The following is a 23650-nucleotide window of genomic DNA, read 5'->3' as shown; positions in this document are numbered from 1 at the left end:
TAATTATCACTTAATTAAATTAATCATTAACTTCAACACTGCTTCAGTGTTAATTTTAACACCCTGTAGTGTGGACACATATGTACACTGAGGGGTGTTAATTTAACACTGGGGATTTTGCTGTGCAGAAATACATAAGACATAAACAACATACCAAAGGAAATAAATAAAGTGATCATTATAATGAGAATTAATCATCATTCCGCTTGGAACTTCCCCTCTTTACCTTTTCCTTGCCATGTTTAACCTTATCTGCAATGGCTTTAACTGCACCTGTTCCTCCTGTTAGAGCTGCTCCTCCTGCTATTAAAGCTACAGGCAGTGCCATTCCACCAGTGGCAGCGACCAGTACTGCACCTCCAGCTACTGCTAGTCCTACACTCGCTACATTACACTACACTTTTTCAACATTATTTTCCTCTGAGCTTCCTTGTACATCTCATTTGTGTAATGCTCTCCACCATTCTCAATCACCATGCTTTCTATCTTCTTTAACAGTTTAATGACCTGTGATCGATTTTCATCTTTGTTATTGAAAACATGATAACCGCCGTTACACTGTTTGACTAGCTCATTAATCTGTTTGTTGTCAGTCAGAAACTGCTTTATAGATGTTTCTAACTGATCTCCTTTAGTGAACAGAACGATGGTGTAACGAGCAGCTTCTTCTCCAAAGTTCTTCTGAATCCATTTGACTGTGTTTTTCTCCTCAGCTGTGAATCTCACGTCCAGTCTGATGACCAGCAGAAATGCATGAGGACCAGGAGCAGACATGTAGACACACTTCACTATTTCCTCCTTCAGTTGTTCTTCACTGAGCGAAGTATCACACAGTCCTGAAGTGTCGATCACTGAGATTTTTCGACCATCCGTTTTCCTCTGATGTTTTTGGCATTCCTTAGTCACAGATTGAGAAGACATTTTTTCAATAAACGCCTTTTCTCCTAGGATAGTGTTTCCTGTTGCGCTCTTTCCAGTTCCAGTTTTACCAACCATCACGATCCTGAGATCTGACAAGATTAAAACATAAAAGGATAGGTATAAACATGTACTAAATAAAGATTTACTCCTAGTGCATTCACTACTGATGTTTGTTTTTTCCCATACACAAAATAAATATATTTGAAATATATTTTCAAAATATATTTTTGGAATATATGCAAATATTCGAAATTTGCCCAATAAATCTATTTTAGTTAAATATATGTAAATATATTTTCATATATGTTTACATATATGTTAATATATGTTTTAACTTTTGCAAATTGTTTCATTTTAAATATATTTTGAAATTTAAAGATTAAGATTTTTAGATAGACCACTTCAGCCATGGATGTGGGCATGGGAGAGCAGTGCCACTTCCCCCGCCCATATTTTTCCTACTGGTCGGGGAACCCTTCGGTTACAAGCCTGAAGCCCTATAACCAGTAGGCCACGGCTGCCACTTTATTGACTTTATTGGCCTAAAATGAAAATTTGATGTAGGAAATAACACACAGAATGCAGAGGGGTTTGGTTTGGTAGCCTACTGTTGTGTATAGGGAAAAAGTTTGGTAGCCTACTGTTGTGTATAGGGAAAAAGTTAGAGGAATTACTATGATCAAAATACATTTTGACCCTTCTTTAGCAAGCTTAACATTTTATGACCATATATTTTGTCATATATTTTACATGTTATAAATGTAAATATATTTCACACTTAACATCATATATTTTTGTTATATTTCAGAATATATTTCAAAATGATAAATATAAATGAACAACAATGCAAATATATTTCAATGTATTTGGAATATATGCCACATATATTTTTGACACTTTAAATATATATTTCAATATTATTATTTTTTTCTGTATGGGTTGTTTTTCGAGTTTTGTGTAAAGTTCTTACCTTCTGATTTGATATGGTATGTCTTCTTGTGGTTAATTTCCCACGTGTTTTCTGGTGTCTTGCCAACATTTTTGTCTCTCACTTTTTCATTAGAGAATACCTCGAATCTGTCTAATGACTCATTATCCAGGTTTTCATACATGTGAGTTGTTTTCATTCTTTCTCTGACATAAGCAACAGAACTGCCCGTTTCTTCTTCAGTCACAGTGTGTGTTGTTCTCTCTTCCGTTGCACTTTCCATTTCAAAAGTCTCTGACTTTGTTTTTGCTCGTTCTTGTCTCTCCTCTTTTTCTTCCTCTTCTAGTGTCTTTTCTCTCTCTTCTAGTGTCTTTTCTCTTGTGATTTCACTTACTTGTTCAATCACAGCACGTGTTCTCTCTTCTATTACTCTGTGGGTTGTGAAAGTCTCAAATGCTGTTTTAGTTTGCACTTGTTTAATTTCTTGCTCTACTCTTTTGTATGTCTTTTTTTCCTCTTGTTTTTCCCATATTCTTATGCTCTTTGTTTGAGAGAAAATCCCACTATTGTAATGCTGGTGATTATTCTGTTTGATGAATTCATCAATCTTCTCTAAAAGCTTTATGATGTGAGTTTGATTCATCTCATTTTTACTGTTGATCCCATGATAATTACCTCTGCAGTGACTGACCAGCTCTTGACATTTTGTACCATGTATAAAGAGCATCCATTCTCTCTTTGACATGTTTTCTCTTCCAGTAAACAGCACCATTGTGAACTTCAAAGCTTGAGCTCCAAAGTTCTCCTGAATTTGCTCCACAATGTTCCTCTTGTCCTCTTTAAAGTTCTCCAGGTTGATGACGAGCAGGAAGACGTGAGGACCAGGATCAGAGAGATCCAGACTCTTCATCATCTGCTTCTTCATCTCTTCATCAGTCAGTTGAGTGTTGAAGAATCCTGGAGAGTCGATGATGGAGATGTTTCTGTCTTCTACTCTTCCTCTCTGTTTCTCACTCTCTCTGGTTCTGCTCTCTTTAAATGCCTCTTGACCCAGTATTGCATTTCCAGTTGAACTCTTTCCAGCTCCACAGACTCCCAGTAACACAATCCTCAGATCATGTGCACCACCTGTCAAACAGTTCATGTCATTAGCTTGAGATATTGTTGCTTCCAATGTCATAAATCACTTTGACAAAAACTCATCAGGTCCCAATGGTTCGTTTTGAAATATGTTTATTTATTCATTGGCACAAGATTTAGAGCTTTGAATGTCACATCACAAATTTATCTCCACTGATCCAACATCTTATTAACCTTGGACCCATTAATATAAAGAGTCAGCTGTCAGTAAACCTTTAACTTATATCCTAAACTAGATAGTTTGAATGACACGCAATAAAGTAAATCTTAGAACAGGGAAGTATAATCTTCTTCCTTGTAAGGCCACCTTCCAAATACCTGAACCAGTTTTTATTATTATTAGTTGAAAATCACAGAAAATGAGTTTTAATCAGAGTTGAGACTAAAATCTGCTGGAGCAGCGACAGCGTATCAAACTCCTGTCTCAGATCATGATATAAGAGACTGAAAACTGTCAGTCTGCAGATGTGCTCTTCGTCACGTCTCATTTTTATAACAACCAAATAGAATTTTACATAAGACAACGATTCTGTTGAAACTAATGCATGATGAAACTGCTTTAAATCAGCTGTAAATCAGAAGCTTTGTAATATGACCAACTTATCTTAGTAAAGATTTAATTCAATTTTTACTCCCTGTTTTACGTTTCAGTTTTGTCAATACCACAAACAAAAATCCCATCATATAATTCAGTTCTGAGTATTGATTTAAACTGGCTATATCATATTATGTTCATTAATTTACACTGACCTTCATGTTCTGATTCCATTATGTCTCTTGCAGTTTTTATGTCATTCAGAGTCTTTCTGTTTCTGTCTGACTGTCAATCTGAATAAGAGAATCTAGAAGTTTCTATACTGAACTTTGCCCGGCTTTAATGTCATCTCAACGCTGTTCATTGGCTGTATATTAGATATTATGCAGCAGTGTGTTTTTGGCCTGCAGGACCCTGAACAGAGAGAAGACTGTATAAAGATGAGCTTTAAATCATGTTATTCTTTGTTTTATTTCTATGGTAAAACTGACAGCATTGTCTGTCAGTGTGTTTTATAATTCCCACATTTTTTAATTAAAGTTATATAAATAAATAAAAATTGAATATAAAAGTGGTAATGATCAGATCATTTTTTGTATTTGGTTGTGTATAAATACATATTTTCTGTAATTGCTGGCATTGAAATAGTAAAAACAAACACTTGACGATCAGAACCACGAGCAAAGAACAAGAGAAGCCAAACTTCAAATAAAAAACAACACAAAACACTATAGCGACCTCTAGTGAGGGATTTCATACAGAAAGTCCTGCTGTCAGTGCACATAAGCTATTACTCAGGTTAGCATGATGGAGTCAGTGAGGGGCTGTTTACACGACACCGTTTTCAGTTAAAAAAGGAAAACTTTTCATGCATTTTGGTTGTTCACTTACACGTGAACTGAAAACCGTGGCCTGAAAACACAAACTTTTGAAAACGGGTTTCAAATTTCCAGTTTTTGAAAACGATACTGTTACCCACATAGCAACATTGTGTCGGCCCAGATCCGGCCCACATCTGGCACACGTGGAAAGATGATCTGGCCCACATGCAGCGTGGAATTACGGCACTTGGGTGGGCCACTCCTGTTTGCCAGATCTGGGCCACAAGCAGGCCATAGCAATGCCACATCTCAGCCAAGAGCAAAGAAATAAACCAGAACTGGACCTTATCTGAGACACAAAATCTGTGTATATTAAATATGGAGTCATCTCAGCCTTAATAAGCCTGTTAACAAGCAGAATCACTGAAAGAAAGAAGAGAACAGAAAAAAGAGACGAGCAGAAACACAAGAACTACAACTGACTTCAGCCACAGCCTCAGATGAAATCAACTGAAGAGAAAAGAAGACATTAAATCTGTGAAGATCTCAGCAGAGGAGGATTAAACAACTCCACAAACAACATTACCAGCTTCACTTATTACCAACCAGACTGACTTTATTTCTGTCAGACGTCTACAGAAGTTTTATTGAGAATTAACAGAGGTTTAACTATAATGTGTTTCATTTAAAGTCACCATTACAGTGAATAGTGTTTCCATTAGTTGGGCTCTTAACTCTTAATATATTTTTGTCTTCTTTGGCTGCTCTGACAGAGTGTTTGTCAAACACATTTGCAGCAGCAAAGAAAGCTAAAGTGAATTGAGATCAGGTGATGATGGTTACCTGTTGATGGATTTATAATCATCATTAAAAAAAACTGTTTCACTGATGTCTTTTGAGTTTAACAATTGTGTTGATCCATTAATATCTTCACACCACAAACCCTGTGTTGCTGCAGCGTGAGGTCCAGCAATATTATAACAATCAGATGTGCTCTAGATTAAAGTGCAGTCTGGTGTTTCCGCAAATCTCTGTCCAGGATAGATCAAACCGAAGGCACTATGAATGGAGCATGGGGCACATCATTAAGGAGACCTTCTGATTTCTGACTATCACTGACTTAGCATGTTGCAAGCTCGCAACTATTAAAAAAAATTACACTTTTGTTATGAGTCAGCAGTGAGCGGCCGCTAAGGGTAAAATAGTTGCACTGCATCCTCTGACTATTTCAGAACTGGCTAGATTGTGATCGTGAGCGCACACTCGCGACGTGACGTCTCAAATCGACACCGGGTCCCTAATGAACGGATATTTTAAATTATGGGATACCCAGAGTAATCAAAGATCTAAATTACTTCATAATCAATATTTATGATTATTTTCTAATAAGAAACCAAATCTAAATTTGATTATCATTTGAAATTGGAGTCAGATTAAGCGCAGAGCTAAAATAATATTGAAACTAAATTCCAATAAATTAAGTGAACTTCACTGGAGCGCTGAAAAGACATACACGCATTATCCCTTCGTCCAGACCGTTGGACTTACGTCACTGGGCCAATGGGTGGTCTTTACACAATTATTTATTCCACATCTATATAAAGAAACATAACTTATGGCTTTTACACACCCAGCCCCTACCCACATAGCAACATTGTGTCGGCCCAGATCCGGCCCACATCTGGCACACGTGGAAAGATGATCTGGCCCACATGCAGCGTGGAATTACGCCACTTGGGCGGCTCGCTCCTGTTTGCCAGATCTGGGCCACAAGCAGGCCATAGCAATGCCACATCTCAGCCGAGAGCAAAGAAATAAACCACAACTGGACCTTATATGAGCCACAACATCTGTGTATATTAAATATGAAGTCATCTCAGCCTTAATAAGCCTGTTAACAAGCAGAATCACTGAAGGAAAGAAGAGAACAGAAAAAGAGACGAGTAGAAACACAAGAACTACAACTGACTTCAGCCACAGCCTTAGATGAAATCAACTAACACGGTGTAGGCAACACCGATTTTTGTCGTTGTTCTCTGTATTGACAGCACTCCAAATGTACAAAAAAATTAGCTCAATGTTAAAATTGACCGGAGTTCTCCTTTAAGTGCTGAGAATTCAAGAAGTTTACTCCTTCTTTCAAACTTAAGTATTAAAGCAAGTTATCTAATTTCTTTAAGAATCACTCTTACTCTCCCAGTTATTTAAGACAGCTGAGAAGTCTCTCAAGGAGTAAATTGTCGAGAATCATCCCTAAGACTGACACTTAATATTTAGTCTTACACTTCACTTAAATTACGACTGAGATGCTTGATAACTTACTTTTAAGCGCAGCTTTGAGTCAAGATTTTTTTTACTCTCAAGTCAATTCTTATCAGTGTTCTTGTGAGTAATTCTCAGAGGCTTGAAAAATACAGGTCCTGATGTTCAGAAAACAGAAACGTTTTAAAATTATTTCTTGATGTATGATGTAATGTCATGATATCAATTTGCGAAAGAGATCCGATGTTGATGATTTTAAGGACATTTTTATAGTTTTTTGCACAATGCTTCAGAAATGTTTTGTAATTAATGGCTTTGTTTGAAATGTTCAATGCTGACTTAATCCTACATTAATGAAATTGTACCTCTTGCGTCAGAAGTTGTAATTAGAACTACTTGCGTCAGTAGTTGTAAGTTGAAATTGTACCTCGTGCACTTTAATCTACTAGTAATAATGATTTCAGAATACTTCAGATTAAATCAAGATGTAACATTTATTTGTCAGGTAAAACTGTATCATGCCAATTACACAAGTGATTAAAAGCCAATTCAGAAATAATAAATACATGACATCAATTACTCAAAGATGACTCTAAAAGTAAGCAATGCATTCCTGACAGAGACATGCGTGTGTGAGTGTGTTCCAAGTGTAAGACTTGAGATGCATGGGGGGTTTTCCTGGTTACAGGTTCCCAAAGTCTGTTCTGTCACCTACCCTTACAGACCCAGACCAGAACAAAAGGGTTATACAAATATTGTTTAGAGTTGTTTTGGGTCAATTCATGTACCCCAGGGGGTAACACCTGGTTTCGGGAGATATCTGGAAGAGACATCACCCAAAGAGGAGAACAGAATTCTCCCAAGGTTTCAATCTTTCTCATTAAACCAATGACTGCAGTGAAATTAAGACCATTTGACCAATCGCACTGAGACATTTAAAATGATACCAAACATAAAAAGGAAAAACAATAGATTCACAAGATACATCATATGTGATATACAGACAACCTCAGTGAACTTTTAGTGACTTGAGGAGGCGGGATACATATATAGATAAGGAAGGAGAAAAGTTTGGACAGGACAATGTCCTGTGCGATCTTCTGTCCAGGGTGCGTTTTATTGCTTTATTGCAAGGGTGAGTTTTATCTCAGCTTTTGTCTTAGCAGGAAAATCAGTTCTTACAATTGTGTGCATTAAGCAATTGGTAAATAATTATGTGTAAAAAAAAAACATATTGTGCAATATAATATTTCATATTGACCATGATGTCATTTCCGGTGATGGCTATTAGTTTTTTGTGTGATGCAATATTGGAGCGATACAGTTTTATTTTCCAGTTAATTGTGTCATTAAACTTTACTTAAAAGAAGTTACAGGACTATGTGATGTTATTTGAGTTCAAATCACGCTCACCCAAGAAGAAGAAGCAACAAAGTTGAACAAGACGGATTGCGATCACAGTCTGGAAGTCAGTTGTAGTTATTGTCGTTTCTCTGTGCTTCAGTGATTCTGCTTGTTAACAGCAGGTGTTCATCACTAATGCTCAATCATCACTCAATTAATCACTTAATTATCTCAATAACTTCAGCACTGATTCAGTGTTACTTTAACACCCTGTAGTGTGGACACACATGTACACTGAGGAGTGTTAATTTAACACTGGGGACGAAGAGAATGTTAGAGTCGAAACCTACAGCAAAATCTGTTTAACTAGGCTAGTTGATCTCAATGACTATCATGTGTTTTACACTGTGAAAATGGGTGATAGTTCTGAATATATAGATATTATAATTGAAGAACTTAGTTAAAGTTAACTAAGTTAAAGGAGAACTCCGGTCAATTTTAACATTGAGCTCATTTTTTTGTACATTTGGAGTGCTGTCAATACAGAGAACAACGACAAAAATCGGTGTTGCCTACACCGAGTTATTCTATTTTTAAAATTTGCACCCTGTTGACTTCAATAGGGCAAGTAGTAAGCCTGCTTTTTAGCCTCTTAACATCCTTTAAGTGTCATTACAAGTGCACAGAAAATGTGAGTGATTCCTTCCGAGTAAACACGGGTGGATCTGACTGCAGTAGATGTTAGAGATATTAATAAAAACGAAGTTAATTCAGCCAGCGCTCATACCTTTGTTTACATCCTGTTTTCGGTGGAAGGCCATAGTAATCGATTGTCGAGTTCACGCGCATAGGTTTAGTTACCAATGATCACGCGCGTGAACTCGACAATCGATTACTATGGCGTTCCACCGAAAACAGGATGTAAACAAAGGTATGAGCGCTGGCTGAATTAACTTCGTTTTTATTAATATCTCTAACATCTACTGCAGTCAGATCCACCCGTGTTTACTCGGAAGGAATCACTCACATTTTCTGTGCACTTGTAATGACACTTAAAGGATGTTAAGAGGCTAAAAAGCAGGCTTACTACTTGCCCTATTGAAGTCAACAGGGTGCAAATTTTAAAAATAGAATAACTCGTGTAGGCAACACCGATTTTTGTCGTTGTTCTCTGTATTGACAGCACTCCAAATGTACAAAAAAATGAGCTCAATGTTAAAATTGACCGGAGTTCTCCTTTAAAGGGGACCTATTATGTAAAATTGGGCAGCAACAGCAGCTCATTTGCATTCAAAGATGCATGCATGAAAACAGCATGTTTTCCCTTCCATTCAAATGTGGGCATTTACAACATGGTATAATGAATGATCTGTGGGGTGTTTTGAGCTACAACTTCACAGACACATTCTGGGGACACCTAAAACTTGTATTACATCTTGTAAAAAGGGGCATAATAGGTCCCCTTTAAAGTTGAGTTTAGATTGTAACTGTGGCATGGCAAAATGTAAGGCAAGGCAAGGCAAGGCAAGGCAAGGCAAGGCAAGTTTATTTATATAGCACATTTCATACACAATGGTAATTCAAAGTGCTTTACATACTATTAAAAATAAACAGAAGAAATAAGAATATACAAAACAGTTTAGAATAAAGAAACAAGAAAGAACTAAAAATAATTAAAACAGTTTAGAATAAAGAACAGTTTAAAATAAAGAAACGAGAAAGAACTAAAAATAATTAAAACAGTTTAGAATAAAGACTAAAATAAGACACAGTATAAACAGTCGGACAGACAGTGACACAGTGCTCATTCATTAAATGCAAAGTTAAACAGATGTGTTTTGAGTCTGGATTTGAATGTGACTACTGTAGGAGCACATCTGATCTCCTCTGGAAGCTGGTTCCAGCTGCGGCTGGCATAATAGCTAAAAGCAGACTCTCCATGCTTAGAGTGAACTCTTGGAACTTCTAGCTGATGTGATCCTAATGATCTGAGTAATCTGTTGGGTTTGTATTCCGTGAGCATATCTGCAATGTATTGAGGTCCTAGGCCATTAAATGATTTATATACTAGTAATAATACTTTAAAATCAATCCTATAAGTAACTGGCAGCCAGTGTAATGACCTGAGTACTGGTGTGATATGTTCATATTTTCTGGTTCTGCTAAGAATCCTGGCAGCAGCGTTCTGTATGAGCTGCAAATGTCTTATGGTCTTTTTGGGAAGGCCAGTGAGGAGTCCATTACAATAATCCACCCTGCTGGTGATGAAAGCATGAACAAGTTTCTCTAAGTCTTGACTGGAAACAAAGCATCTAATTCTTGCAATATTTTTCAGATGATAGTATGCTGATTTAGTTATTGCTTTGACATGACTATTGAAACTAAGGTCTGACTCTAAAGACACACCAAGATTCCTGACTTGATTTTTAGTTGTTTGACCTTTAGAGTGAAGGTATGCGTTCACCTTGAGAACTTCATCTTTGTTTCCAAACACAATGATTTCAGTTTTGTCTTTGTTTAACTGTAGAAAGTTTTGGCACATCCAGCTGTTGACTTCATCGATGCATTGGCACAGGGAGTCAATGGGGCTGTAATCGTTAGGCGATAGGGCTAAGTAGATCTGTGTGTCGTCTGCATAGCTGTGGTAAGCGATTTGGTTCTTTCTCATTATTTGGCTCATTGGGAGCATATACAGGTTGAACAGGAGTGGCGCAAGAATTGAGCCTTGAGGGACTCCGCATGTCATGGGCGTCCACTCAGACTTATGGTCACCTATACTCACATAATAACCTCTCCCATCTAAGTATGACCTGAACCATTTTAGGACTATCCCAGAAATCCCCACCCAGTTTTCCAGCCTGTCCAGAAGTATTTTGTGATCGACAGTGTCAAATGCAGCACTGAGGTCGAGTAGAACCAGCACTGATAATTTGCCTGAATCCGTATTTAAGCGAATATCGTTTATTATCTTAATGAGCGCCGTCTCTGTGCTGTGGTGCGGTCGGAAACCAGATTGAAAATTATCAAAGTATCCATTTGAGTTTAAGAATTTGTTCAGCTGGTTGAAGACAACTTTTTCAATGATTTTGCCTGTGAAAGGAAGATTTGAGATCGGTCTATAGTTGCTTAATATAGTCTTATCCAGATTGCTCTTTTTCAGGAGGGGTTTGACAACAGCAGTTTTAAGGGAGTTTGGAAAAGTTCCATAGAAAAGTGAGGCATTTACCACTTCTAGGAGATCTGCTTCTAAACAGTCTAACACACTTTTAAAAAAAGATGTGGGAAGTGTGTCAAGGGCGCAGGTTGATGTTTTAAGGTGCTGAACGGTTTCTTTCAGAATTTTGCCATCAATTTCTTCAAAATCAGACATAGTAACTACTTTCTCAGGTTGTAGTCTGATCTGTCTGACCTCAGTGCAACTCAAGGATGTGCTGATCACCTTTCTAATATTATTGATTTTCTCAGAGAAAAAGGTAGCAAACTCACTACACTTGCTGTCGGAGAGCATTTCACTGGGAATCTGGCTTGGGGGATTTGTTAGTCTGTCGACAGTAGCGAAGAGATTTCGAGTATTATTTAGGTTTCTGTTTATGATATTGGAGAAGAAAGTCTGTCTAGCTTTGCCTAGTTCCATATTGAAAGCACGAATGGTGTCTCTATAGATGTTATAGTGGATTACAAGTTTTGTCTTTCGCCACATGCGCTCTGATTTTCTGCATTGTCTTTTCATAATTTGCACTGCTGTTGAGTTTCTCCAAGGTGCTTTTTGTTTACCATTCTTCCTGACTTTCACAGGAGCAATATCATCAATTACATTTTTAACCTTCGAGTTAAAAGAAACAAGGAGAGAATCAACCGAGTCAGCAGATATGCTCGGTCTTAGGGATATGGCCTTCATAAATAGTACACTAGTGTTCTCATTTAGGCATCTCTTCTTGACAGACACAGATCTAACTTCAATGGCAGGAGAGATCAATAAATCAAAGAAAATACAGTAATGATCAGAGAGTGCGACATCCTTAATATCATTCAATGAAATGTTTAGACCCTTACTGATAAGTAAATCTAGAGTGTGTCCACGATTGTGTGTGGGCCCATGTACATGTTGAATCAGATCAAAAGTTTTTAAAACAGTATTGATTTCTTTTGCCATATTATTTTCTGAATTATCTATGTGAATGTTAAAATCTCCAGCAATAGTGAAACTGTCAAACTCTGAGGAAATTATTGATAACAGTTCTGTAAAGTCTTCAGCAAAGGCTGAAGAGTATTTTGGAGGCCTGTAAATAGTGATAAGTAAAATCCGTGGAGCACCTTTTAACACAATACCCAGATATTCAAAAGACGGGTAATTACCAAATGATATTTGCTTACATTGATAGACATCTTTAAAAAGAGCAGCTACACCCCCACCTCTCCTTCCAGCTCTGGAGACACTCATAAAGGTAAAGTTCGGAGGAGATGTTTCATTGAGGATTGTTGCACTGCAGCTGGCTTCTAGCCAAGTTTCATTTAGAAATATAAAGTCCAGGTTGTATGTGCTTATAAAGTCATTGACTAGAAGTGATTTATTTTTAAGTGAGCGGATGTTTAAAAGTGCTAACTTAACAGTCTTGCTTTTTGTGTCCACAATCTTAGTTTGTCGTGTGATAGGCACCAGATTAGATGGGTTTGCTGTACGGCTTTTAAAGGCCTTAGACTTTCTAACATGTGAATGAACAGATGATACAGGAACACTGGGTTCCCGCTTGTTCTGTAAACATTTGAGAAAGTTACTGTTATCACAGCGGGGACCCGGCACAAATCACTTGGAGCTGGTATCAGTTGATTTTGTAACACCTCGAGCAGACGGTGGAAGTTGTGGGCCCTGGCGTTGTGGAAGGGGCCTTAATGCTCGGGGAGGAGGGGGAGGGGGGAGAGGGCGAGCTGCGCCCATAGACTTTGGTGGTAGTGATGTTTTTCTGGTTGATATCTGGGGGCTTCCAGCGAATTGGGTTCCAGCATACACTAGTTTTTCCATTTTCTCTGAGAAACACATCAATGGGGATGTAGGAGATAGTGATAGCGGTGAGAGTGGCTGTGGTGTTAATGGAGGCTGTAATATGCTGTCTTGGCTTTCCTGGTCGTGTTTGGGTGCTGAATCTGTTGTTACTGGTGGCTGTAATGTACTGTCCTGGCTTCCCTGGTCATTCTTGGGTGCTGAATCTGTTGTTATTGGAGGCTGTAATATGGTGTCCTGGCTTCCCTGGTCATTCTTGGGTGCTGAATCTGTTGTTATTGGAGGCTGTAATATGCTGTCCTGGCTTCCCTGGTCATTCTTGGGTGCTGAATCTGTTGTTATTGGAGGCTGTAATATGCTGTCCTGGCTTCCCTGGTCATTCTTGGGTGCTGAATCTGTTGTTATTGGAGGCTGTAATATGCTGTCCTTGGGAGCTGAATCTTGTGACATTTCTAATATGTCACAGTCTGACTCTGGTGAGCTCAGTGGGCAGGGCTCAGCTGAAGTTGTGTCCATGAGCAGAAGTTGTTTTGGCTGCATGGTGTTATCATTGTCTTTGTGAGATGTGTCAGCCGCATGTCCATTCAAGTCCTGAAGCGAAGTCCTGTGGTCATTCAAACTGTGTCCAGGTGAGTGTGTGCCATTCTGGTTGATTGGATTGGCAGAAGGATGGTGAAGGGAGAAAAGGATATTGTCCTTTAGCACTCTTGAACCCAGTTTGTTTGGAAGATGGCCATTTTGTTGAAACAGTGGCCTCTGATTCCAGAAAAGATTAAAGTTGTCTATGAAGTTCACTCCTTTTATATTACAGGTTTTTTGCAGCCATGAATTAAGCCCAAGCAACCGTGAGAACCTGTTACTTCCTCTTGCTGGGAGTGGTCCACTGATGAATGTTTGTACTTTCAGTCTTTTGAGTGTTTCAAAAAGTTCATTGAAATCCTTCTTAAGCTGTTCTGACTGCTCTTTATGGATATCATTCTTCCCCACATGAATGATGAGTCGATTTGCAGTCTTATGTTTCATCAAAATGTTTTGAATTTCTCTGTTTACGTCAGAGGTTGTTGCTTGTGGAAGGCAGCATGTAGTTGTATCTTTCGAGCTGATATCTCTGATCGTAGAGTCCCCAACTATCAATGTTTTGACCTCGGCTGCGCTCTGAGCTGAGTGCCGCTGTCTGCTTGACCTTGAGCGCCTGTTAGTATCAGAGTGAGCTCCTGGCTGTCTGTGTTCATCCACATTTAACAAATTTGAGCATTCCTCATTCAATAATACTTCAAATCTGTTCTTAAGATGAATAGGTTGTGGAAGACGACCAGTGTTTGTAATCCTTGTAGCTGTGTATGGTGTAGATGAAACTATTTTTGCCTGAGAGAGTCTAATGCCTCTATTTTTGGGTTTTGCCCCCTCTTTGTACCAACGGTTTGTAGGTCGATCGGCTTGTTTCTCTGCACTAGGTCTGTTCTGTTGAGGAGCATTAAATTCATGACACTCACCGGCTGTGCGCTGTATTTGTCCTTGATGAAACTCTGTTGTGGGTTCCGTCTGGTTTGATCCTACCATTAGCTTTGTTTCAAGAACTGTAATCCTTTGTAAAAGTTTTTGGCAGTTAGTACAGCAAGTAGAATCAAAAGGACGCATTTTCTCTTATCCTTGTGAATGTTTTCTCTTCCGCCAGAATGTAAGCAGTTCAGTTTTCTCTTCCTCGGAATGTAAGCTTCAGTAAATTCTGAAGGAATGAAACTAATTCTGCTTTTTTATAGTAATCCAAGCGTCCTGAGCACTGTGCTGATTCACTGAAGTTAAAATTAGGAGATAAAATGTAATAATAACGAAAGCGATAGAGCAAAGTGCGGAGCAGTAGGCAAAAGCGTCCGAACAGTAGCAAAGCAGGAAGTGGAGCCAAAATGTAAATATAAGTTTAATGTAAATGTATTAGTAAATGTTAAATGTAAATGTTTAATGTAAATGAATAGTTACTCCATTCAAATTACATCAGTTGTACATACTCAATGTGCCTCAGCCAAAAACATACTTCTGCATGTTTTTAATACCAGCAGGTCAAATATGCAGCCGATGAGCGGCGTTCACTGTATTTTTTTTGTATGAGGAAGTTTAGACAATTCTATTTCCTCTTATTCAGGTTCACACAGTCAGAAAAAGACGGAGAGAAGGCAAAAAAAGGGAAAAATTAAATAATAGACAAATTCTTAAAAGGCAAATTCTTAATAGACTTTTCACTCATTATCTCCACTTTTGCAGTTATCTGTCTCTAGTTGCATTCACTCATTTCTGAATTATGTTATGGTGATCAGTGTTCCCTTTGGTTGAGCACTTGGAACTTCACTTATAATATTGTAACTCTCTTCTGATTGATATAGCAATAAATCACACTTAAATGGTTTCAAACGAAGGGAAGTAATAAGTAGGTTTCTTTTAAAAGGAGACCTAACCTGTCTATTTTTCATGTCAAATAATGATCATTTAAATAACACTGTCTTAATGATACATTCATAATGACACTAAAGACGTCCTGATGTTGATTGTAGTTTGTAGTTCTGTTGTGTTTGTGTTGATGATGTTCTTCACTGGATCTGAAACCGTCCTGAGCGTCGCACAAATCCATTCAGTCCGCACAGATTATTCACTTGGGACAAAAACAGATTCAGTATTGAATTAAATGTTTATTATGCCTCCAAATGCACTGGAAAAATATTTCTCATGTAGAAATATTTTAAAATTCATAAAACATTACAATCTTAAAAATGTACTTATTTTTTTCTGAAAGAATCTTGTTTATTTTTCTTAATCAGATTTAAATCAATGTAATGAAGTGCAGTTGTTTATACCATATTTTTATACAATCTAAAGCAACGTAACGTAATGGTTTGCATCAATCTTTTTGAGTTATGAAAACTTTGAATGGAATTATGTTAATCCAACAAACTACACTGAGTTCAGAGCAAATACATAATTTGTAGCAAACTAATTTTAAGTTGATTACTCAAAAAAACTGCTCCAACTACTTTTCTTCATCAGATTTAAATAATCAATTCAGTGAAATGTAATGTAATTATGTATATGGCATATTTTTATATAGAGATAGTGAATATTACTTAAATGTAACTCACTTGTCTGAGATAACTCAGTCTCCTCCACAGTCTCCTCCACCATCTCCTCCACAGTCTCCTCCATAATCTCCTCCACAGTCTCCTCCATAATCTCCTCCACAGTCTCCTCCACAGTCTCCTCCACCATCTCCTCCACAGTCTCCTCCATAATCTCCTCCACAGTCTCCCGCTCCACCACAGTCTCCCGCATTGAAGTCTCCAGAGAAATCTCCAAAATCACCCAAGTCTCCCGAAGATTTATAAACTTTGACTCGTTTGCCACTATCACGATCACGGCTTCTGCATTTACAATTGTTCTTCTTGCAATTCTTACATCTTGCTTTGCTGTTATCTGAACCCATTGCTTTTCTAGAAGGTTTAAGGGATCAGTTTGAATCATCGGGCTCCTAAACTTGTGAATGCAGTTTGTATTTATGGACTTTCATGAGAACATTGAGAATCTGAAGCATGCATTTCCAGCCAAGCAACTGTTTTCACATGACTAAAACTTGCATAATATATGTTTCTGCCCCAACCTGATAATCATGTCTGTCTGTGACATATTTTCTCTGGAAGATTTCTTTGCAAGTTTTGTTTGAAAATAAAAGCATAGTCAATGGCTACTTTCTAAACAACCATGGAGTAGCTTGACCTCCATATAACTGCTTGATCAACCCTGAAGGACATCAAAATGTATAGCGGAGATGTGTTATAATTAGAGATGTGATAATATTCATTTTAAATAAACATAGTTATTAATAAATAAAACTCATCAATTCATGTTCACTGGTGTTTTCGTTTACAAATGTCACAATACTTTTTCTAGAGCAAATGTCTGATTTTCCCCATGATGAATATCTGTATTAATTGATTAATAACATATACTATTTACTAATAGTGTAAAGTAATGTGTTAATGCTTGTCTCCAATGGTCTGGTGTTGAACTAGCGTCCTAGTCCGCTAGTTTCTAATCCGTCCTCGAATAGTTTATTATTATTTTCTCATTAAAACCAATGATGTTAGATTTAATGAGAAAATTTAGTTATTTGGTGAATGCAGGTAAAGTGGGACACTTTTTGTTAAATATGTAATTTAGATACCTGGATGTTTTTTTCATTTCCTTTTCTTTTAGTTTCTATCAATTTTATAAGGTTTTTAAATCATGCACTCCAGACAAATTTATTTTCAAATAAAGAGGGCCCTCCCTGGTTTATCAAAAAAAAAAAAAAAAAAAAAAAAAAAAAGTGCTTGTATCTTAATTAAGAACACATTAATTATTACCACATTATCAAACAAACATATTCAATAAAATGTTTAACAAACCCAAAATATGTAGAAATCACCAGTTCAGTCAATACACGTGTAAAATTCAAAATAACTGATAGCACATGTTATGTTGACATTGAATCTGATTAAATCAGAGCATCAGAATATAGATATTTTCTTGATGTCACAAACAAAAACAAAAACCATACCATACCATACCATACCATACCATCTTCTTCCGCTTATCCGGGGTCGGGTCGCTGGGGCAGCAGTCTAAGCAGAGATGCCCAGACCTCCCTCTCCCTAGACACTTCCTCCAGCTCTTCTGGGGGGACACCGTGGCGTTCCCAGGCCAGCCGGGGACATAGTCCCTCCAGCGTGTCCTAGGTCTTCCCCGGGGTCTCCTCCCAGTGGGACGCGCCCGGAACACCTTCCCGGGAAGGCGTCCTGGAGGCATCCGGAACAGATGCCCGAGCCACCTCAGCTGACCCCTCTCGATGTGGAGGAGCAGCGGCTCTACTCTGAGCTCCTCCCGAGTGGCCGAGCTTTTCACCCTATCTCTAAGGGATCGCCCGGCCACCCTGCGGAGAAAGCTCAATTCGGCCGCCTGTATCCGTGATCTTGTCCTTTCGGTCATGACCCACAGCTCATGACCATACAGTAGGTGAGAGTAGGAACGTAGATTGACCGGTAAATCGAAAGCTTCGCCTTGCAGATCAGCTCTTTCTTCACCACGACAGACCGGTACAGCGACCGCATTACTGCAGAAGCTGCACCGATCCGTTTGTCAATCTCCCGTTCCATCCTTCCCTCACTCGTGAACAAGACCCCAAGATACTTAAACTCCTCCACTTGAGGCAGGAGCTCTCCACCAACCTGAAGTGAGCAAACCACCCTTTTCCAACTTGACAACTTGACAAAAGAGAAGGGTCAAGAGGTCAACTAAAGCAAACACTGATCACCATGATTGTAATGTCAAACAAAACATTTTCAACCAATCATCAACTTCTAAACCTCTGTTAATTCTCATTAAGAACTTTTGTAGACGTCTGCCAGAATTAAAGTCAGTCTGGTTAGTAATAAGTGAAGCTGGTAATGCTGTTTGTGGAGTTGTTTAATCCTCCTCTGCTGAGATCTTCACAGATTTAATGTCTTCTTTTCTCTTCACAGCAGGTGTTTGAATGACTGAAGAATGTTTCAGGAACATCACACTAACCTTTAAATAATATTCTAGTAACATTCAAGAAACTGGACATTTGTATGTTCTTGGAATGTTACAAACCAAGATCCTCTGTTAGCTGGGTTAATGCCTCTCATTCCTTCCTCATTCCTGTGCAACCTTAAAAGTTAGAAATTAAAATATTTTGTCAAAGGCATTTCTACCTTTCACCTTGAGGGAGTTCTCTTTTGACGTGAACAGAACGCAAAAATTATGCTTATTGGCAATTTTCACTCCCCAATATAATTTTTTTTACTCGTTTTGCTTTTAATTTATATTAAGGCATTATGAATGACAATAATTAAAGTTAATTTCAACTACACCCTAAATTAAGCTTAGTGCTTTATTGTCAGCCCCAGTGCTACCAGATATGTTTTGTAGAGCTCAGTGGCTCCGGTGCTGCTGCCCTCAGATGTTAGTCTGGAGCCCAGTGAACTTAAAATAAAACTGCACACTGTAATATTAAGTCTATTTATTATTAAATAATTTGTAAGTATTACAGTTATTTTGGGAGAAATTTGAATAATTGCATTGCAAGCTGATTTAAGGTGTGCCCCTAAATTGTCTGCTTGCGCTCCTAATATTTCAGGGGCTACAGCGCTCCTAGTAAAAAAATTTAGTCTGGAGCACTGTTGGTTGTAGTTTACTTCTGTGGAAACCAAGAAAAAAATAAAATAAATAAATAAATAAATAAATAAATAAATAAATAAATAAATAAATTATATATATATATATATATATATATATATATATATATATATATATATATATATATATATATATATATATATATATATATATATGGGACCTGTTAACATAAAAAGTTAATTAAAGCCAACATAGCATTTTTTAGAGTGTACATATATTGTATGTCATGTTCACTATTATTTCATGACAAAGTAAAAAATGCAAAATTATTAAATTATATATATATATATATATATATATATATATATATATATATATATATATATATATATATATATATATATATTCCTCTGTCTTTATTTCAGATCTCAGGATTGTTCTTCTGGGTAAAACTGGATCCGGAAAGAGTTCAACAGGAAACACCATCATTGGAAACTTTGAGTTTCAACAAGGAATGTCTTCTAAGTCTGTTACTAGACACTGTCAAAGATGTAAGACAACAGTGGCGAGTAAAGTCATCTCCGTCATCGACACTCCAGGATTATGACACGTCCCTGACTGGAGAAGAACTGAAGGCTGAGGTTTTGAAGTGTGTCAACATGTCCGTTCCTGGTCCACATGTGTTCTGGTCCTCAGAGTGGGTGTGAGACTCATAGATGAAGAGAAAAAACAGTCAAATGGATTCAGGAGAACTTTGGAGAAGAAGCTGCACATTACACCATCGTTCTGTTCACTCACGCTGATCAACTGAAGGGGAAACCATTAGATGAGTATTTCAGAGAAAATAATGATCTTCAGGGCCCGGTTTTTCAAAAGGTTTAATCCGGATAAAATTGATCCGGATTTAGTAATCCTTTTTTTTGCGATCCATGATCACGTAATCCAGCTTACTTTTGAGCCAGTTTTTCAAAGCAACATCGGATTGGATCAATCTGATCCGGATAGGAACTTTTCAGGATCACCAAATCCTGTTTACTAGAGCCTTAAATGGAACCAACAGTGTAGCCTACTGGCTTAGCAAAGAACAACAGTTGGCAAAATACCGGTGGCCACAAATAACCATTGTTTATTTTAATTTTAAGAAACAGAAACACTGTAATAAACAGAAACATTTTACTTTCGTTATTTTGTTATAATGTTAAATTGCAGATTTTGTTGTTTTACCATATCTCATTAGATGTGACATGTTCATATATGCTTCAAATATGAAGAAATGTATATATCATCAGTAAACATTGATTTTGTGATCATTCACTTAAAAAAAAACCTCTCTGGTTTTATTTGGTTCGAAAAATCACAACTGAATCCACCCTTCTGATGGGATCAGGATAATCCTGTTTTTTTGGATCAAATAGATCCCAAACCGAGTTCAAAGTTCTGAAAAACCCAAAGGGCAGGTTTGATCCAGATCAAATTTAAGATCGGATTACATGATCTGATCTTAGTTCAGAATCCCTCTTTTGCTTTTGAAAAACCCATTTCCAAGATTTGATCCAATCTGTGATCCAAAATCCCACTGGATTACTTTTGAAAAACTGGGCCCAGGTTGTTGTCAATGAGTGTGGTGGCAGATTTCACTCATTCAACAATGAAGACTTGAGGAACCATGATCAGGTCACTGAACTGCTGAAGAAGATTGATGAAATAGTGAAGAAGAATGCTGGACAACACTATACAGAAGAGATATATAAAAAAGCCCAAAAAAAGATTGAACGTGAGACTCTTAAACAAAAATTAATACTAGGAGGGGCAGTAGTAGGAGCAGTAGCATTAGCAACAATCGCAATAGCAAAAGCAAAATAGGGACCACAGTTAATCAGACTAAACGAGAAAGGCTAGATGTTTGACTACTAATTTCTGTCTAATTAACTTCTTTGAAAGATTTAATGAGAATAACTAGATTCAGTTGTTTTAGATAATTACACATTGTCATGTTTTACATACAATATGCATATTGATTGTATTGTGATTTTAAAAACCTGCTAAAAAATAGCCTATATCACTCGCTTTCTCTGTTCTCTGTAAAAAAAATAAAGGTTGTAAAAATAAAGCCTAAAAATAACTATTTGAGAACGTTCTGTATGTTCTTTTATTACGAAGCAAACTAGTAAACATGCACAGACACATCTGTGCTCAACTGTTTGGCTCAAGATGGCAAACATGTCTGATTTGTTTTGATAAACACCAAGTATAAGAAAGAATAGAAAAGAAAGAAAGGAAAAAGATACAACAAAATATATTGATTTCATCTGACAGCTTCTGTGACAAATCTGCCCATTTCTCCTCTCTGTGGTCTGTGCTTGCTTTGTCCACTAGGTGGCGCTCCTCTCTTAGTTTTCCAGTTACAGGGATGGTTCACTTCAAAATGAAAATTCTGTCATCATATACTTACCCTTCAAACCTATATGAATTTCTTTCTTCTGCTGAACACAAAGGAAGATATTTTGAAGAATGTATGTCAGTAACCAAACCGTTAACTGGACCCATTGACTTCCAGAGTATAGGAAAGAAAAAAAAAAGAAAAAAAAACGGAACATTAAACACTAACATATCTCCACTATAATATTATGAGCATCAGAGATGAAAAGCTGATGTTTGAAAGACTTCAATGAATTCATCCTGGTGGAAAAAAACAAACAAACCTCAACTCACATTAACAATTAGACCTATCAAAACTGCTCCAGTTTCATTTACAGTGAAAACTCCATCTAGAGTAAGACATAAGCATAAGCACAGCCCACTGTGACATAGTCCACTCCTAAAACACTTTCAGTTCCTTTCAGACTTAAAAAAGAGAGACGCGGGTCGCGGAGAGAGAAAATGCACAGCACAGGAAAAAACATGGAAGACCCATTATTTTTTGGAACATTTGCAAGCAAGCAGTCAGGTAATTTACAATTTATAATATACCCTTAATATAAGTACGCCAAAACGAAACTTATAGTGTTTGATGTGAGGATGCCATGACAACGTCACACTTCCTGGGTTTCGTTACGTTTTTAATCATTCAAATTATTCCGCTTATATCCCTGTCACGTGACCCCAAGGCATCTCTCAGGTTTCATTTCAAGACATTTTCAGGTTTTTGTCCTTTAAACTCTCTTGTGTGTAGAAACTCTTTCGTACTGGACGTTCCCGCAGAACTCGTTCCAATTGATGGATGATTTGCGTTCGTGTCTCGCGTCATTTGTAACAATGTTTTCAGAGCTCTGTGTCAAGCTAAAACAAGTTCAACTTTAAACAGCCCCAGTCTTCGTTGCAAATTCCCAATTCCAAATCGTCATTTTAGAATGGAGCCAAGTAAACTTTATTAACTTAGGGTAAATTTAAATTAAGATAAAGGGATTATAATATACTACACTATGGGTCAGTGAAAACAGTAGGCAGTGTTCAGTGCCCGATTACGTTAATCTTCCCTGTTTTTATTTACGTTTGACTTACATATATAAATCACAGTCAGTTGATTAATAGCCAGAGGTGGGTAGTAACAAAGTAGGCTACATTTACTTCATTACATTTACTTGAGTGTTTTTTTTTTATGGAAAAAATGTAGCCTACTTTTAAGAGTAGATTTGAATGTGGGTAGGCTACTTCCCACATAGCAACATTGTGTCGGCCCAGATCCGGCCCACATCTGGCACACGTGGAAAGATGATCTGGCCCACATGCAGCGTGGAATTACGGCACTTGGGTGGGCCACTCCTGTTTGTCAGATCTGGGCCACAAGCAGGCCATAGCAATGCCACATGTCAGCCAAGAGCAAATAAATAAACCAGAACTGGACCTTACCTGAGCCACAAAGTCTGTGTATATTAAATATAGAGTAATTTCAGCCTTAATAAGCCTGTTAACAAGCAGAAACACTGAAGGAAAGAAGAGAACAGAAAAAGAGACGAGCAGAAACACAAGAACTACAACTGACTTCAGCCACAGCCTCAGATGAAATCAACTGAAGAGAAAAGAAGAAATTAAATCTGTGAAGATCTCAGCAGAGGAGGATTAAACAACTCCACAAACAGCATTACCAGCTTCACTTATTACTAACCAGACTGACTTTATTTCTGTCAGAAGTCTACAGAAGTTTTTATTGAGAATTAACAGGTGTTTAACTCTAATGTGTTTCATTTGAAGTCACCATAACAGTGAATAGTGTTTCCATTAGTTGGGCTCTTAACTCTTATTATATCTTTTGTCTTTTTTGGCCGCTGTGACAGTGTGTTTGTCAAACACATTTGCAGCAGCAAAGAAAGCTAAAGTGAAACGAGATCAGGTGATGATGGTTTCCTGTTGATGGTTTTATAATCATCATGAAATAGACTGATTCACTGAGGTATTTTGAATCTAACAACTGTGTTGTACCAATAATATGTTCTCATCACAAACCCTGTGTTACTGCAGCGTGAGGTCCAGCAATATTATAACAATAAGTTAGAAGATTTTAACGACCATGAAAAATGAAT

The 23650-nt window shown here is 37.5% G+C and overlaps 1 protein-coding gene across 1 annotated transcript; it reads right to left on the bottom strand.

Moving 5' to 3' along the window:
• Positions 1–384: 384 nt before the first annotated feature.
• On the bottom strand, positions 385–2993 carry LOC308688873 (GTPase IMAP family member 8-like; the record flags this gene model as incomplete). The annotated part of the gene is made up of 2 exons (XM_081362313.1): positions 385–1051; positions 1936–2993. The coding sequence occupies 2 exons, from the start codon at positions 2991–2993 to the stop codon at positions 385–387; spliced, it is 1725 nt and encodes a 574-aa protein (XP_081218439.1).
• Between the last annotated feature and the right edge of the window lie 20657 nt (positions 2994–23650).

This window comes from Scardinius erythrophthalmus, assembly GCF_964197995.2.
Source record: "Scardinius erythrophthalmus genome assembly, chromosome: 3".
In the NCBI taxonomy this organism is placed as follows: Eukaryota; Metazoa; Chordata; class Actinopteri; order Cypriniformes; family Leuciscidae; genus Scardinius; species Scardinius erythrophthalmus.
This window is presented reverse-complemented; position numbering and strand designations above follow the sequence as displayed.